The sequence below is a fragment of the Convolutriloba macropyga genome, chromosome 6 (assembly GCF_964194025.1).
Source record: "Convolutriloba macropyga chromosome 6, txConMacr16.3, whole genome shotgun sequence".
In the NCBI taxonomy this organism is placed as follows: Eukaryota; Metazoa; Xenacoelomorpha; order Acoela; family Convolutidae; genus Convolutriloba; species Convolutriloba macropyga.
Genome location: NC_134473.1, coordinates 33855387 through 33873108, shown reverse-complemented (window position 1 = coordinate 33873108; position 17722 = coordinate 33855387). Strand labels below are relative to the sequence as shown.

Sequence of the window (17722 nt, the reverse complement as noted above, 5' to 3'; positions counted from 1 at the left end):
TATTAACTGAGTTCATGTAGCATCTGATTTTGCCATCAAATTGCTGCTCTTATTGGTTCACTTTAAGATTGATCTTTAAGGGATGGCCCAAAAGAGTCCGCGGATTCAACAGTCTATTAATATCACTTGCTTATCATTTACACTTTGAGAGGCTAAAAAATAATCAGCCGCAAAAATCGAGGCAGCTTGACTTGTTAGTCAATTAGTTTGCAATTAAGGCTCAGAAAGGGACGGGGAAAGACGTACACAGTAGAAGTATGTGGATCTTGATCTTCATGTATCTTTGGTTCTCTAAATAGGTTAGATCACGATTTTTAGCATTCTCCAGACATGTATATGACACTCGGGCACGACTGCGCTCGATTTAGACAAACGGAAAAGATCACATTTTTAAACATATACTTAAAAAATGCACGTGCACGCTTTAAAATGTCGAAAGTCACGTGCACGCTTTAAAATGTACATACCCGGGTCGAGGTTTGGTGGTGAAATTTCGTAAGAAATGCGGTGAAATGCGGTGAAAAAAAATAATTTTCACCGCGTATTTCTTACATCTTTTTGCGGTGAATGCGGTGAATCGCGGTGAATTATTTTTTTTCACCGCGTTCTCAGTATTCTTACAAAAAAGAATCGTCCCTACACGGGTTCGAACCTCTGACCTCCTGCATGCCTTCCAATGCTTATTCCACTGCGCCAACTGTCACTTACTTGTTTGTTAATTCTTGTGAATTTAAATCAGATTGAGTAAACTTTGGAAACCATATGCGGTGAATTTTTGTAAGAAATGCGGTGAAATGTGGTGAATTATTTTTTTTCACCGCATCTAGCGGTGAGAAAAAATAATTCACCGCTTGAGAGAAAGCGGTGAATTATTTTTTTTTCACCGCATTCACCGCATTCACCGCATTTCTTACATTATTTTGCCATAATAGTCTATGCGGTGAATTTTTGTAAGAAATGCGGTGAATTTTTGTTGAATTTTTGTAAGAAATGCGGTGAAAAGCGGTGAATTATTTTTTTTCACCGCATTCACCGCAATCACCGCATTTCTTACGAAAATTCACCGCATTCACCGCATTTCATACGAAAATTTACCCAAAAACCTCGACCCGGGTAGCCAGAAGTTGACTTCCATGAGTTTCTATTATTTTAAAATGCGCTATTTGCGCGTGTTTTAAGCAAAGTTATGTGAGTCCGCTATTAGTGACTGAGAACTTCTGGCGGGAGACGAATACCCGCGTGCCGCTAAAGTTTAGTTTCTAGCTTGTACATAGAAAAAAGCAATTCGTGATGGAAAATTGCGGAAACAACGGATAATCTTAATTAAAGAGATCACTTATTTTTGTTTTTCTGCTAGGTCATGATGCCTTCATCAACAGGTTTTTCGATTTTACCTTGATGGATTGCCAAAATGCCCTTCTCAATTCACAAATTCATCTAAACGAGTAACTTTAAACCGCTTTTCTGATAATTATATTTGTCAACGGGGGAGTAAACCCATTTCCATTTAGAGAACCGAGGACGATTTCATCTGTCACTGAAACTTCGAGACAGAGATCTTTTTTTGAAAGTTTGAAATTAGAGCTAAAAAAGTAAAAATTCATTTTTTGCCCTAAACTTTGTGTTCTAATTTAGAACACTAAGTTTAGGGCAAAAATAGAATTATATAGAAATCTAACTTTTGACGCTTGAAACAAACGGCTCTAAATAATTGGCTGCTTCGCTATCGGAGACGGAGACGTATGGCATATTTCAACTCCTGTATATTTTAAGAAAACTTTCATGTCATTAATCTGCGAAAATGTGCTCTTAACTTCAATTCAACTGAAATTCAACACTGGTTCTCTAAATGCGTTAGAACAAAATGTTCGTCACACTCCGAACTCGTGCCCAGCACACGGGCACAAGCGCCCTCGTGTCAGGGCACTAAGTCCCTCAAGCGACTAAGATTTTGTTTTAACAAACGTAGGGAAGTTTGGATTCACACTCTAGAATGCATTCAGTTTGTAATTGTCGAAGAGCTTAGATTTTTCTCGACTTCTCTCATTATTTTCAGCTGTTATTCATATCCATTTTTTTGTGCACAATTTGGGATGAACCCTGACTTGGGAAGCGAATCGGAAGCGAGTGTATCTGACAGTGATGACTCAGAAGAAGGAGTGAAAAGGGATGCAGATTGGTACAAAAACCACCTGTTCCAATCAGGGAGGGTCTTTATTTTAATTTAGTATATTTTGTTTCCAAAACCACAAAAATCTTGTCACTTTATCAACAGCCTATTAACAGCTTGAAACACGCACGTTCATGTTTTAAAAGTGACAGACTTTGAAGTGCCTGATATTCTTATATATTTAGGACCCGATTTTTAACATCACGTGTCACCGCCAATCAACGCAAAGTTATGTAAGACAAGCGGTGAATGCGGAAAATTTTGTAAGATAAGCGGTGAATGCGATGAAATTACATAAATCAGGCGGTGAATGCGGTGAAAAAAACCGTTATCGCCTGGTTGCGGTGAAATTACATAATTTCACCGCTGAATTTAGCAGTGAAATTACATAAATTCACCGCTTTGAAAAAAAGTGTCCAAATTGTGTAAGATAAGCGGTGAATTCGATGAAATTACATAAATTCACCGCTTAACATAGTGGTGAAAATAAATTCACCGCTTAGAAAACGCTTCGAATTCTCTTTTGTTCAACGAAGTTAAGATACATTTATTAAAAGACCAACGAAAATTTACCCTCAAATAATCATACATCTTTTTGAAACTTTTTAAAGCGGTGAATTTATGTAATTTCACCACTAGAGTAAGCGGTGAACTTACAAGAAATCACCACATTTCACCGCTAAAATTTGTAATTTCACTGCTAATCTTACAAAAAAATCAACGCGTATGATTTACAAAAAATAGAGTGAATTTGATTTGAATTCAAAACAAATATGCTGGCGTTTAGTGAGAAGTAGCGCAGAGGAAGAAGAAGTGGCTGACATGCAGGAGCAGAGAGGTTCGAGTCCGTGCAAGGAGGTTAGAGTGTAGTAAGCGCTGAAATGTGGTGACTTTTTGTAAGTTCACCGCCTACTCTAGAGGTGAAATTACATAATTTCACCGCACTTCACCGCAAAATTATGTACAAAATTTGCGGTGAAAAACCAACTTTTCACCGCTTACTTTACATATGTTTTCGATTTTTTCTCGAACCTGGATGCAAGATCGTGTTTCATAGAAGTTAACGTCACTCTAGTTAAATTCACTTCAAAATTCTGGGTCGCAAATCGAACCGCTGCAACCGCGAGTCGTAACATGATTTATACGTCTGCTTTAAGATCGCCCGGATTTTTTTTATTTCCGAAAAGATGCAAGATTGTGTGGATAAGCAAGAGAAATTCAAAAAACTCCCTGAAAGCTTACTTGTTAACGGAACAATTAAGGTAATGGTAACAAAACACCAGTGCAGTACAACCGATATCGCCACCCGTCCGAAACTGTCGGCGGTAAGAATTGCTACTATGTATATCAAAAAAGTGAATTCGTATAAAAATGATGATTATCATTGAAAACTTTTTTTACATATGGACGAAACAAATCGTCGCATTTCTCTCTGATACGAAGTCTCTTACTGACATGGTCTCTAACACGGTCAAAAATTCAAAAATTTGAATATCGAATTTAAATTGGAACTGAATATGCAAAAAAGTTGAGCCGGTTTTTTGATATTTATCTATGCAAAAATACAGAAACAAATTTTAGATTAACTAAATAATTTACATGATTGGTGATCTGGCCGCAGACAAGTCATTCAACACTGAGGCTTAGTCGAAAATTTCTTATACTGTTTTGTTAATTGATAATAGGTTAGTAAGATATAGCATTTGTCTAGTCACGCACTCATAGTGGTCACTCGTAGAGTTTGTTAGTCGACATTTTAATTAGTGGAAATATGAACTCATTTCGTTGTGCGAGTTTTAGCCGGATCTTTTCCGTTTGTGCTCCCCAACGCTTAGTGGGCGCATGTTATTTGCATCCCCCCACGAGGGGGCCATACTTTTACATAATGATTTACTATGTAACGTGCTCCGTAACTGGGGACGCATAACGTTATGGGGGGCATAAATGGAAAAGATCGTTTTAGTTTTTAATAGATACACTTGTTTTTAACGAAGTAAAAACTAAAAGTATGTAAAAAGCACACCTATGTTTCTTGTGATCTTTCAACTTGTCATCAAGAAATTCTGTAAGCGTGATTTGGTTTGTTGTAGAAACAATCAGAAGATAAATTTAGAAAACTGAAGCTGGTCAACCTCAGCTGCCGAGAACTGAAATAAAATTGTCGAAAACGGAAAAATAAAACATTATTGTTGAGTTTGTTTTCTTCAAAAATATAAGTTCAACAGAACAGCTTACAAGAAGTTAGCCACTTTGAGTGGCTGCAGAACACTGCTCAGGCACGTAGCCAACCAATGTAAGCCAAGCAAAACTAATGTTGAGCTGTGAAAAACAGTTATCGACGAACAAAATCTTGGAAGGTTTTTCAACTTCCCATCGAAATAATCACGAATACGGTTCTTCGACATTGAAGCGTAATTTACTCATCGAAACCCAACTATTTGACTCAAGAAGCATCTTTGTGTTAGTTGAGGATATTTTTTGGCTTTCTTTATATTTATTTTACAACAAAAGTTTTACAACGCAAAACAACGAAAATTTACTCGTGAAAGTGGACCATTTGCGCGGAATCTGGTTTTGATCCTCGCCAAGTTTTCATTGCAGATACGGAGATATTGGTGCTGGAAAAAGTCATGCACCAGTTGAAGTTGACAGCCTAGTAATCTCAACGTGATACAATGACTTTCATTTCTGGTAATTTTTAGCCTGGAATCTAAATTTGGCCAGTCAAAAGTACAACAACGAAACTAAACAGTGCCCAGAAGTAAGATAGCGATACGCGGTTTCCACGTGTAGATGTTTTAGGATTTAAACTCATAAGCAAAGATTTATGACACCAACCTAAATAGTAGTCTCATAAATGTGGCTAGTTGGATGAGTTTGTAGTAGATAAAACTCAAAATATAGATTCTGGCAAAGTTCTTGAAGCAAAAAGTAAAATGTCACATTAATCAAAAACAATTTTCCACTAAACAAACCAGCGGTACAAAACCAGCTTCTGGCTTCACATCCAAATTAGAATATCATTTCATCTTGAGAATCCTAATCGCTTCAGGTAGTGTGATTTGATCAGTTTGTGGCCTTTGGAAGTTAGCACCAAGTTTCTGTGGGTGAGAGAGTTGCCCATCTGACAATCCGATTGGTTGGAAAATAAGATGATAATCTCTGCAGAAAGACCAAATTATGATTTTGAATTGAACTTATTTTTGGTGCCATTATATGTCGACTGAACCTCAGAGTTCATCACGTAAAATCACATTTTTCTGATGAAAGGTAAAGGGTGGAATCTTTCAAGTTTAGTTCCTTGATTGGTCTGCGATACAATCCCAACCATAATTAATTCATAACAAATTTTTTGAACATAATTTCTCTGCGGTTCTTAGCCTTTTTTTGATGTTTTTGATTGCTCTGATATTTTGGGCTGCTGTTGATCTGCAGATAATTTTGTGGCAGAAGCCACCAATGTGGAGATCCCATGTTTTTGTTAGATTTTTGGTTCTCTTCTGGGATATGGTCGCAACTAGTTAATGTTGGAACTGTCTGATAGCCTCTCAGTTTGATTGTTTTTCCATTAGAATGGTCGCAGTCGAAAGTTGAATTTGGAATAAAGAGGAAAATTTTTCAGACGTTTTTGATGATAAAATTTGCCGGAAAGTTGCGTCTTTTTTGCATGGAAATTGCGTACTGTACTGATTCGTTCTTCACTTCGTTGCTCTTGGAAAGGTCGTCGCAGTTTGTCCATGAGCCCTCAGCAAAGAAAATTGTGACCACTAATTTCTTGGAATAGCAGAAGCAATCCTAGCTCATCAAATGGTTCTGAGGCAGAATAAGTTTGCTGGTTGTCAACTCTCAATCTGATCACATCGGAGCCATTGCGGAAAATGTGGCTTTTTGTAGAAAATGTTCCCTATGGCGAATAAATGGTCCTAAAAACAATTTGTTCAGCTCTGTGATCGTGAAAACAATTGAAAGTTTTCGGCCATTTTTGACGTTTTTTCGGCTATTTTTGACGTTTTTTTCGGCTATTTTTGACCTTTTTTTCGGCCATTTGAGACTGGATTAAGACTTGCCAAGTCTTGGCCAAGACTTGGATTAAGACCTGGCAAGTCTTGGCCAAGACTTGGATTAAGACTTCGCAAGTCTTGGCCAAGACTTGGATTAAGACTTGGCAAGTCTTGGCCGAGACTTGTATTAAGACTTGCCAAGTCTTGGCCAAGACTTGGATTAAGACTTGCCAAGTCTTGGCCAAGTCTGACAAGTCTTAAATGTGTTATGATCATAGCTCTGAATCAGTACTGTTAATTAGACTCGGAATTAGACTTGCCCAGTACTGATAATGACTTGGCGTTAAGTACGGGTACTCATTATTGTAAAATTTGCACTCCAATGAGGACGATCGTCTTGCCACCTAGATCACGGGATGCTCTTGTTTCATAGATACACTGTCTATTCCATTTTTAGAGGCCACGTTTGCCATTGTGTGTAAGTTTTGCCATCTGTGCGGCTGTACTGGTAGGTTAGCGCATGTTTCGCTTTTAATATTATCTGAAACGTTTGTACTTTGTTTGAGAAGTCATCATTTCTCATGTAGTGCAGGACACAAGACGGGGCTTACTAAATTAGGCTCAACTCCAAATAAAAAAGTGGCACTAAAGTTCTTGTTTCATTTTGCGGGGCAATCCATGTTCAGTTGTTGAACTTTCTTTAATTTCAACAAGAAACATTGCTGCTTTTATGAGCTAAAAACCCATCTTGAAGTCTGCACTTTACTTCAAAATTCCTCAATAGTCAGATAATTTGTAATTTTTTTCATGCTGCTCTTCAAAATTGGCTTTAAAATTTAAGTTTTCTGAGGTCGCAATAATGTGCTTCTTATCTGATACCCTCCAGTAAATTGTCTTCCCATTCTTCTACAGCCTGCACTATGGACAAATTTGAAATTTTTTCCTATTATTCTCTCCTTAGAAAAGTTGTTTATTTTTTTGGGTTCATCTTGTGATCTCCAAAAAAATATGTCCGTTATTTTTCACTCATAAGGCTCCTAAGTTGAAGAATTTTGACTTGACGACATAAAGCAAGAAAAATGTTTTTAGCTGTAACTCAGCTGCAAATCTGTTTTGTCTTTTGTCCTCTTTGGTGAACACTTCTCCACAAAGACACAAGCCACGCAGCAGTTTACTCAGCATTCGTGGTCGCTCAGTAAATTACCCACCATTGTAGTTTTCTGTAGAATGGCTGACAAAAAATTTAATATGAATATTGAAACTGAAAACTGATTTCAAAATATGCCATTTCGAATTGGTGTTAACAGTACTTTTCTTCTCAAAACCTACAAAAATCAGCAGGGTTCATTTAGGTTAAATTGAATTCATGAGATTGAGTCCAGTGGTTGTTAGAATCCATCTTCTGTCATAGGAGATTTTTAAATCTGACATCCGGTTGATAGACCCAAAAGATAGTATTAGTCCCCAGAACAAACAAACTCTTAATTATAAATCAACTTAATTTTCTAGCCAATGTTTGTGCACTCAACATCAGAGTGCATTAGGTAGGGTTTTTTTTCGTGCACAATAGTAGCTGAAGCTTCTATGTTTTGCAATGTTTCAAGAAAACATCTCATTTAAAAATGTTTGACGCTATCAATTATCTTTTAATACAGAGATACAAAAATTTAAAATGCAATCAAAGAGGCAAAAATAGTTTGCTGGAAACAATGAAAAGTTTTCATGACTCTTTTTTAAACAATTCCTTGTTGATTTTTGCTCTCTTAACGCGCATTTTCAATGTGTTTTCTCTTTAAAAACCGCAATGAATGCAAAAAATGTGCAAACTGAGAGCTAGTGTAGCCTTCATAATTATCACCGCTAAAAGGTGCTGAGGTTTTTCTGCAATACTGTCAAGTGGTCTCCAGGCAACATCAAACTTTAATCAATTTCCTCCACCAATGAATTATTGTAACAAGGAACTTTTATAAACTAGAATTTCTTAAAACAGAAAAATAACAATAACATTTGTGAATAACGTAACTAAATGTTGCAACTAAAATTGCAGCCAATAATTAGAACAGGACAGTAATTAATTTGTATCAGAGTTTGGAAAGAAGGCATAGCAAACTTCATATTGTTTTTTTGAGTTCTTGAGTTTAATCTATTTCGCCCCCAAGAGTGGGAATAAAAGTTTGACGCGCCCATGTGACATGTGACACTTCTTACATAGTTACGTAATATAAAACAACACATAAACTATGAGTGGATGTCATAAAAATCAAAGTGGGGTCGAAAACAATGGGCGGGGTTAAAAAGAAGGAGTAAAAAAATCTCGGTTCTGGCCTACAAATTAGCAAAATTTCTCGGAGTAGATCCAAGATTTTTTGGAGTTTGTATAGATCTGTCAGCGTTTGATTCCGGTTTTATTAAAATAGACCCAGTGGTAGATCAGAATTCGTCAAAGGAAATTCTACAGGTGGGAAAAACATTTTAGCGTAAGAATTGTCGGTTACAGTTTGTGTTTCCATTGAGTTGAGAATTTTTCAACAACTAGTTTTTTTGAAGATTTTCAAAAAAAAATCCAAGTTAGTTGTAAAGGGCATCTCTTTGCAAATAGCGAAGAGATGCCCTTTTAGTGCGTACTCGCACTTTTCACTGCTTTAAATCGTGCGGTTCAACAGCTTGCGCAATTGATAGAAATGAGTGAAAACCTAATTGGTAATTAATGGCTTAATTTTCCCTTGTGTAACTACCGGGGATTAACATCCTTGATAATCATATAAAGAATATATATGGTCTCAATTAGGATTTTTAAATTTTCTAGGCATGATCTTGCAATTATTAATAAGAATCATATATGATTTTTAATGGTTAGTTAGAACCATTTAAGATCATAGTATATTTGCTAAGATTTCATGTATTTTCCAGATACATTTTTCATATATGATTTGATAAGATTACCAAGAATTATATATGACTCGGTTTGATTACTAAGATTTAATTTATGTTGTTCAGCCGAGATTTTTCAGATTAGCTCTAGGGTATGGCATATCATAGCTCTTTAGAAGTTATGATGATGAGATCTTTTCAAATCAGTACAAAAGTTTCTGATCTTGGAAAAACAACTTTTTGTTTAAGAAAATGCTTAATAAATCAGTTGTTTAAAAATACTGGAACTCAAATAAAATAGTTCAAGTTATAATACAGTGACACTCCTTTGTATAAATACGCAGGGAGGGTGTTGCCTCTTCTCATGGCATGTTTCATCACAGTAGTAGCCTCTTTCGACACAGAGACTATGTGTTACGAGGGATGTCCTACAGACAACTATTACGAGACTTACGTCACTGCTATGTTCCTCTCACTTCGCTGCTTGTATCCTCTCATTGCCATTCTTGTCTATCTCATGATATGCAGGCAAGTACAACACTGGATTCTTTATTTCTCCCTTCTTTTTAACCTGGCTGAGACGTATAAACCTCTCATTTGCCTCTAATTACAATAAGTAGGGCTTTTATTTTTGTGGGAGTTTGTAAAGGGAAAGAGCCCACTCTTTCATATCATTGTTATCTTCATATCATTTCAGAGTAAAGAAAACTGAAAAAAAACCAAAAAAAATTTGAAGCAGTTTTCAATGTTGCCAGTTTTAAACATCAAAAAGCATCGATATATTGAGAATTTAACGGAAGAATAGCTCAAATAATAGAACAAATGTAATGATTATTTTTACCTCTGTTCGGCTATATAATGGTAAGCGGAAACCTAATTTCTATGGAAAATCAAATCACTATTTTACGTGTACTTGGACATGTAGATATGGTGAAGTGCAATGCTAGATTCGTGTGTAAGATCTGTATAAAGTTATTAATAGCCGCAGAGCGATATCTGCGGCTATCACTGGCCTTCTCTTGGTTTTTTTTTACAATTCAAAGAATTTGAATTGTATTGGGGCGCTGTATTTTTTTAAAGATCTGTTCACACATTTTCATGATTTTTGAAGTCAAATTGGAGTAGTGATTTTGGTCAAGCCGAAACAGGAAATGGAGCGAAAAAGCGAGTGCTTTTGCAGCGTGGAATTTTTTCGCTCTAATTTTAAAGTAGAAAGAGAAAACGATGTTTGAATAGAAGTTCGCTTTCTCGCTTTTGGTTTTTTTGTTCAAATGCGGCATTTTGATATTGATTTTCTGGTTTTTTTAAAAAAATTTATTGGATCTGATTTTTTAGAACTGCTTTTCCCAGTTCACTCATAATCCCCTCTAGGTCTAATTTTTTGTGTAGTCGATGAAAATTCTTTGAATTGTACGTCAGGACTTGTCCTTCTATGTTTTTATTTAGTCGTCGCGATTTTTGTTACGACCATATGACGTCAAAACCACCTCAAATCTAATTTTTGTTCATTCGTTCTTGCAATTTCAACTGAAGTGCGTGTGTGACTTCATTTTTCGCTCTTAGGGAGCGAGTTTTTTTGTTCATTCGCTTGATTAAATTTTTGGTCACTCTTGACTTACTTCACTCTCAAAAATGACTTCCTCACTTTGAAATTGACTTTTGTTTACTTCAATTCAAAGACGTAATGTCAAGCGAATGTGTGTCACTCTAAATGAAGGTGATTTGAGGGCAACTAATAGAGGCAGCAAAAACTTTCAAATACAGATTTTCAAATCAAAATATAACATATCAGCCTTTAATGAAAAGACGAATTTTTTTGGTTTGTCATTTTTACTGTTCTTTTTGAGACTGCAGATCTAAGAAGCTATTGCGGATATTTTCTGGCAATCTGCCAGCTATGCTAAAATTTAGTTCTAGATGATTTCTTCCTTCTTCTACCAACTTTTTGGAGAAAATTACTAAATATCGATCTCCCACGTCAATAAATTTTCAGACTTAAATTCAAAATTCAGAAAATAAGTTTAAGTGCACCTTCTGCTTACCGAAGGACGAAAAAACATTGTTTGTGGTAATACAAGGGTGATCGCCAATGTACAATGGCACATAATGTTTGACCCGGCTGATCCGCAAGTTTAGCTCAGTTGTCTACAAACTGAAGCAGTTGTCTACAAACACAAATAGTTGTCTACAAACAGTTGTCTACAAACTGAATACTCTCAAAGAAGAAGCGCAAATATTGTAGTTTGAACTTTGCTGGATTCTTAAGAAAAGACAGAATTCTGTAAAAAAGATGAGCCAGTACCGTGAGTCAAATGCCGTTACTTCACCTGAATGAACACTAGAAAAAACTTGAATGACAGGCATGAAATCTACTCTAATGTAAGTAGAAAGAAAAAATTATAAGGTGAACAAATAGTTTCACCAAAAAACCAAAAATCAAAATCTAGAAGTCAGCATCTATTCAGCATCTATTGTAAAACCATTTCGGTACCAAATGGCTTCTTTTAGTTTCGATTAGATTTCAGTTTCTCAGATAACTGAACGTAGAAGTAAACAAAATCGATCAGTGCACTCGTTTACAAAAACTAAACTGAGAAAACAAAATCAGATAAAATTCAAATACAGTTTATCCAAGCTGTATAGTGAAATGTCTTGGTAACTAGATTATTTTAATAAAAAAGGAAACAATATTGAAGAGCATAACTTTTCCCAAATTCTGCTCAACTTTTTTGAATTTAAACATAACACCATTGCTTTTCAAATCGAAAAATCAAAACTTTCAACTACGGCTATTCAGCAACGGTATCGACTTGTCAGCAACCAAACTATTTTTGAATTCCAAACAGAATCAACCAAATTTACCAAAAATTCGATAGAGTAAAAAACGAAAAATAGACATTACCCAAAAATTCTCCAAAATTTTACACAATTAAATGGCAAAAATTCTTTATTTATGATTAATTATCAACTGGAAAAAGAACTTAGATTCAGATTTGCCTCACTATGGACTGATGATGACTTTGTTAAATGAGGTTCAAGGGCTAGAAAAAAATTGTTCGAAATCGAAATTCTCTTAAAATTAAATAAATAGTGTCCTTTCAAACAAAGTGTTTTTCTATAATTTCCCTGTATTCATAGGTGTAATTTTCGTTTCAATTGCCATCAATGAGATCTTTCGTTAGTTGGGAGAAAAAGCCTGCAAAAAAGTATCTATATTCAAAACTGTAAAACTTACAATTTTTCATCAAACAAAAAATTTAATTTAATCAGTACCACAATATAAAAAAGATTAATTTGGTCGGTTTATCAGACCACGAGTGGGCTTCAACGGTTCCTCTCAGTTTTGGGATTTGATAACAATACAATATAAGAATAAAATGGACAAAACTTACAGAACTTAAATGACAACAAGTAATTTCAATGTCAACAAAATCATTTTTCCAGCTCAGAGCAATTCCCAAAACATAATTTATGCATCTTTAGGACAAATAGTCTGCATTATATAAACTCCGTTGTTCAGGTGTAGAAATTCTTGATAAACTTTGATAGAGTTTTGAAAAAATGGCAAAAGTTTACATAAAAAAGTTAATATCAGTGTGGTTAACTTTTTTATTTCCCGGAAATATATACCAAAGAAGGGAAAGACAGATATTGCATGATTTCTGAAGCAATTTTTGAATGAAATAACCAACAATTTCATCAATTAAACATCTAAATCCACCAAACAAAAAACAGAAAACCACAAGTCAACATCTATCGCCTTTTCAAAACAAGATTCAACCAGCAAAGTATGTGAACTTAAAAATTTCTTCCATATAAAATTGTTCTCCCTCCACAGAATTTTCATTAGACTTTAGAAACTCTCATTATATTTAAAAGTTAGTGCGAAAGATAAGAAAAAAACACGAACTGTGCACTCATAAATCTGATTTGATAATTCAAACTCGAATAGAGTTTAACCAAGCGTCATGAGTGGGTACGCAGATATTGCACCTAGACTCAAACCAGCTTTTGTTTTAACAAATTAAACACGAACCCACATATGCAAAAATGTAAACAAGAAAAATCTAAAAATTTCTCCAATTTCTTAAAAACATTTGTGTTAAAAAACAAATACAAACTCAAAGTAAAATTCAGAAACTAAAACCAGTAGACGCAAGCACACAAGCTGGCGAGCAGCTATATAGATTCTTTTGAACGATAACGGATTACAAGTCAGCATAACAATATTCGGGGTTAATTTTATTTTCTATAATATGTTATTGTTTTTTGAACAACATTTCGCTGTCAAACGGACACATTCGTAAGCTTCCTAAAATCTTTTTTAAGAAAACCCGCTAAGTTTTCGGGCACTCGGCTAACTGATAATTGCAGTTTTCCGCAGCAAAAAAGTAATAAAAAACATAATGAATGAAAAACAAATATAGACAGAACTCGAAAATTTTGGAAATTTAGTTTTCAAAGAATTAAAGGACCACAATTTTGTTCTTTTGATAAGCTATAATTTAAAAAAGATGTTAATATTAAAATGTACCTCATCACTGATTTAATAAAATGATCTTTAGTATCTTCACTAAACTAATTTTAATAAATGATTATGAAGGGCAGGACCACAAAGTTAACCATAAAAAGCCTAAAACACAAATTTAGTTATATTTCTTTTTAAAACAGTTGGTGTCCAGTCATGAAAACCCTTAATTAGAGGCCCAAGCCTTTTTAGGGCTCTTTTTTGTTACTAAATTCAATGAGACTGAGAAAAATGCAGTAAAATCATCTTTAGTCGAAACTATGAAATTTTGGTAAAAAAGCTTCAATTTAATCAAAGCCAGAAAATATTAACTGAGAACTTTATTATGGTTCGTATAGAACTCAGAAGAACTTCAATGAGACCTGTCATTGTAGGACTCATTTTGATTGCAATCAATGAGATCTTTCGTTATTTGGGAGAAAAGAGAAAAAGCCTGCAAAAAAGTATCTATATTCAAAACTGTAAAATATATAATTTTTTGTTATAAAAAAAAATTTGATTTACTCAGTACCACAATATGAGAAAGATTAATTTGATCGGTTTATAAAACCACGATTGGGCTTCTACTGTTCCTCTCAGTTTTGGGATTTGATAACAGTACAATATAAGAATAAAAAGGACAAAACTTGCAGAACTTAAATGACAACAAGTAATCTCTATGCCAACAAAATCATTTTTCCAGCTCAGAACAATTCCCAAAACATAATTTATACCTCTTTAGGACAAATAGTCTGCATTATATAAACTCCGTTGTTCAGGTGTAGAAATTCTTGATAAACTTTGATAGAGTTTTTAAAAAATGGCAAAAGTTTACATAAAAAAAGTTAATATCAGTGTGGTTACCTTTTTTATTTCCCGGAAATATATACCAAAGAAGGGAAAGACAGATATTGCATGATTTCTGATGCAATTTTTGAATGAAATAACCAACAATTTCATCAATTAAACATCTAAATCCACCAAACAAAAAACAGAAATCCACAAGTCAACAAATATCGCGTTTTCAAAACAAGATTCAACCAATAAAGTCATTGAACTGAAAAATTTCTTCCATATAAAATTGTTCTCCCTCCACAGAATTTTCATTAGATTTTAAAAAATCTCATTATATTTAAAAGTTAGTGCGAAAGATAAGAAAAAAACACGAACTGTGCACTCAAAAATCTGATTTGACAATTCAAACTCAAATAGAGTTTAACCAAGCGTCATGAGTGGGTACGCAGATATTGAACCTAGATTCAAACCAGCTTTTGTTTTAACAAATTAAACACGAACCCACATATGCAAAAATGTAAACAAGAAAAATCTAAAAATATCTCCAATTTCTTGAAAACATTTGTGTTAAAAAATAAATACAAACTCAAAGTAAAATTCAAAAACTAAAACGCAAGAACACAAGCTTAGGAGCAGCTATATAGATTCTTTTGAACGATAACGGTTTACAACTCAGCATAACAATATTCGGGGGTAATTTTATTTTCTATAATATGTTATTGTTTTTTGAACAACGTTTCGCTGTCAAACGGACACATTCGTAAGCTTCCTAATATCTTTTTTAAAGAAAACCCGCTAAGTTTTTGGGCAATCCCGCTAAGTTTTTGCATTATTAGCAGCCAAAATGGAACAAAAAAACATAATGAATGAAAAACAAATATAGACAGAACTCGAAAAGCATGGAAATTTAGTTTTCAAAGAATTAAAGGACCACAATTTTGTTCTTTTGATAAGCTATAATTTAAAAAAGATGTTAATATTAAAATGTACCTCATCACTGATTTAATAAAATGATCTTTAGTATCTTCACTAAACTAATTTTAATAAATGATTATGAAGGGCAGGACCACAAAGTTAACCATAAAAAGCCTAAAACACAAATTTAGTTACATTTCTTTTTAAAACAGTTGGTGTTCAGTCATGAAAACCATTGATTAGAATTCCAAGCCTTTTTAAGACTCCTTTTTTGTTACTGAATCCAATGAGACTGAGAAAACTGCATTAAAATCATCTATAGTCAAAACTCTATATTTTTGGTAAAAAAGCTTCAATTTAATCAAAGCCAGAAACTATTAACTGAGAACTTTATTGAGGTTCGTATAGAACTCAGAAGAACTTCAATGAGACCTGTCAGTGTAGGACTCAGCAAAATAAAAATCTAAAGAACAAAAATGCACAAATTTTACAAACTTCAGTGAAATTTTTTCTTTCAACGTCAACAAAACCATTATTTGCCCTCAAACAAATTCATACAACAAGATACAGTCACCATAAAACAATTGCATCCTAAAAGGTATAGTTCTCTCACAAGAAAGAAAACATAACAGAAGTCGAATTATCACAAGAAAAATAATTGGAGAAATCTAGATCCAAATCCAAATCCGTTTTATTCTAAATGCCACGATGACAGAAAAAATATCCGCGATATTGCTTTGGGGTTACTAAAATCCGTACATGTTGACATAGTAAATGCTAACATAGTCGGGCCATAAACTTATTTTTTAAAACATGGCCAAAAATGTGAACAGAATGGTTTGAAAAGTGAATTGTTCAAACCTCGAAAAAATCTTTTAATTTCACACTCTACCCTTGACGGGCTTTCTAGTTATACCAGTCTCAATTCTCTATGATAAATATATTTATCGGGCTACATTGACTGAAAAAAAACATTTGAGCATATAGTTCCCTCCCCCCACGAGTGGGGTCAGAACAAATATGTCCGATTTAGGATTTACGAGCACTCTCTGGGCGTTGCTTGCATTGTGATTGGAGCTCTGTTTGTGACCTTCGCTTTCATAAGTCAAACAGGCGAGGCGTTAGAATTCTTCAGAATGTTCTTGGAGCTTCCCATTCGTTTCTTCGGCACCGCTTACATCCAAGCATTTTCATTGGCTGTTATCTTCAACTGGGCTTTCTTTGGTTTAGAACTAAGAAAATTCTACCGGATTTGGCTCTGTGCATTCAAGGGAACTGTTACAGTCCCCGGTGGAATTATACCCTCTTAAAAATGAAATGTTTACAATTTTGTAACGGTAAACAATAATGAATATTACTCGCAAACGAAGTTTGTAGCAACTGTATTAATCCTGTGGTCTTTTTGGATTCGATTTTTCGGTTGATCGATTTTTGTCTGAGGCTTTTGATTTTCCGTCTTCAAAAACAAAATGAACAAAGAAAAAAACACGGATAGCATTAAGAGCTTTTAGAGCCCCTAAGAGCCTTACGACATACTAGTCTCTAAGTCTGCTGTAACCTTGTCACTAGCAAAATCTAGCGGTCCTTTCGGTCGACCTGCTATTGTTACGATTGTTATCACGTAGACCGTAAACATGAGAATTACCATTACAGAACGCTTTTCATGAAGAGAAAATATCATTGAAAAACGCTTCGAAGAGGTTGCACTGGTTCACATTAACATTATACTAACAGAAGTGGTGTTGTGTTCCCAAATGGACACAACATGGAAGAAAATGGAATTGTAACTATGGAACGTCGTGGTACTGCTATGAACAGAAATAAAAATAGACATTTATTAACTTTAGAACAATTTGTATTTGATTATTATGCAAGGAAGGTTGGAAGAAACCGATTAGACGTTGGCTGCCTGCAAGATATAAGTAAATAAACAAGTATTAACTAAGTATGTTAATTGTCGCACAGGAGTTCTTTCTGCACTGACTGATGATTTTGCTTGGCGAAATCCCACTCAGTTTTGTATTTGAAATAGAGTGATTTTGCGGTGCACAATCGCGCATTATTTTGTTAATTTAAAATATGTTATTTCGTGACAAAATTTATGCGGTATTCGCTCCGCGAAAACAATTAACGAATTAGGAATATTGATTAACGTAACGAAAGACTAAAATTTTGGTACTGATTGAATTAAGCTAAGTTGCAGAGCGAAAATTAGTTGGAAAGAGATTCAACTGAAAATTGATTCAAATTGACAAAGAGTGAGGATTGAAATTGAAACAGAATTTGATCATCAGTTTGATCATGCACTAAAGATATGAACTAGCAAAAATTAAAAAATTGCGGTAAAATTAACCGGAAGTTGTTTGAATGCACAGACTGTGAATCATAACAAAAATTTTAAAAGGGTTTGAAAAATTAATGATGATCTTCAAACATGAACTGAATAAAATTCAGATTTACAAA

The 17722-nt window shown here is 34.4% G+C and overlaps 1 protein-coding gene across 1 annotated transcript; it reads left to right on the top strand.

Annotated features, from left to right (window-relative positions):
• Positions 1–3020: 3020 nt before the first annotated feature.
• Positions 3021–16569, top strand: LOC142341299 (uncharacterized). The gene is made up of 3 exons (XM_075392221.1): positions 3021–3028; positions 9387–9570; positions 16293–16569. The coding sequence occupies exons 2-3, from the start codon at positions 9407–9409 to the stop codon at positions 16567–16569; spliced, it is 441 nt and encodes a 146-aa protein (XP_075248336.1). The 5' UTR covers positions 3021–3028; positions 9387–9406.
• Positions 16570–17722: the final 1153 nt, after the last annotated feature.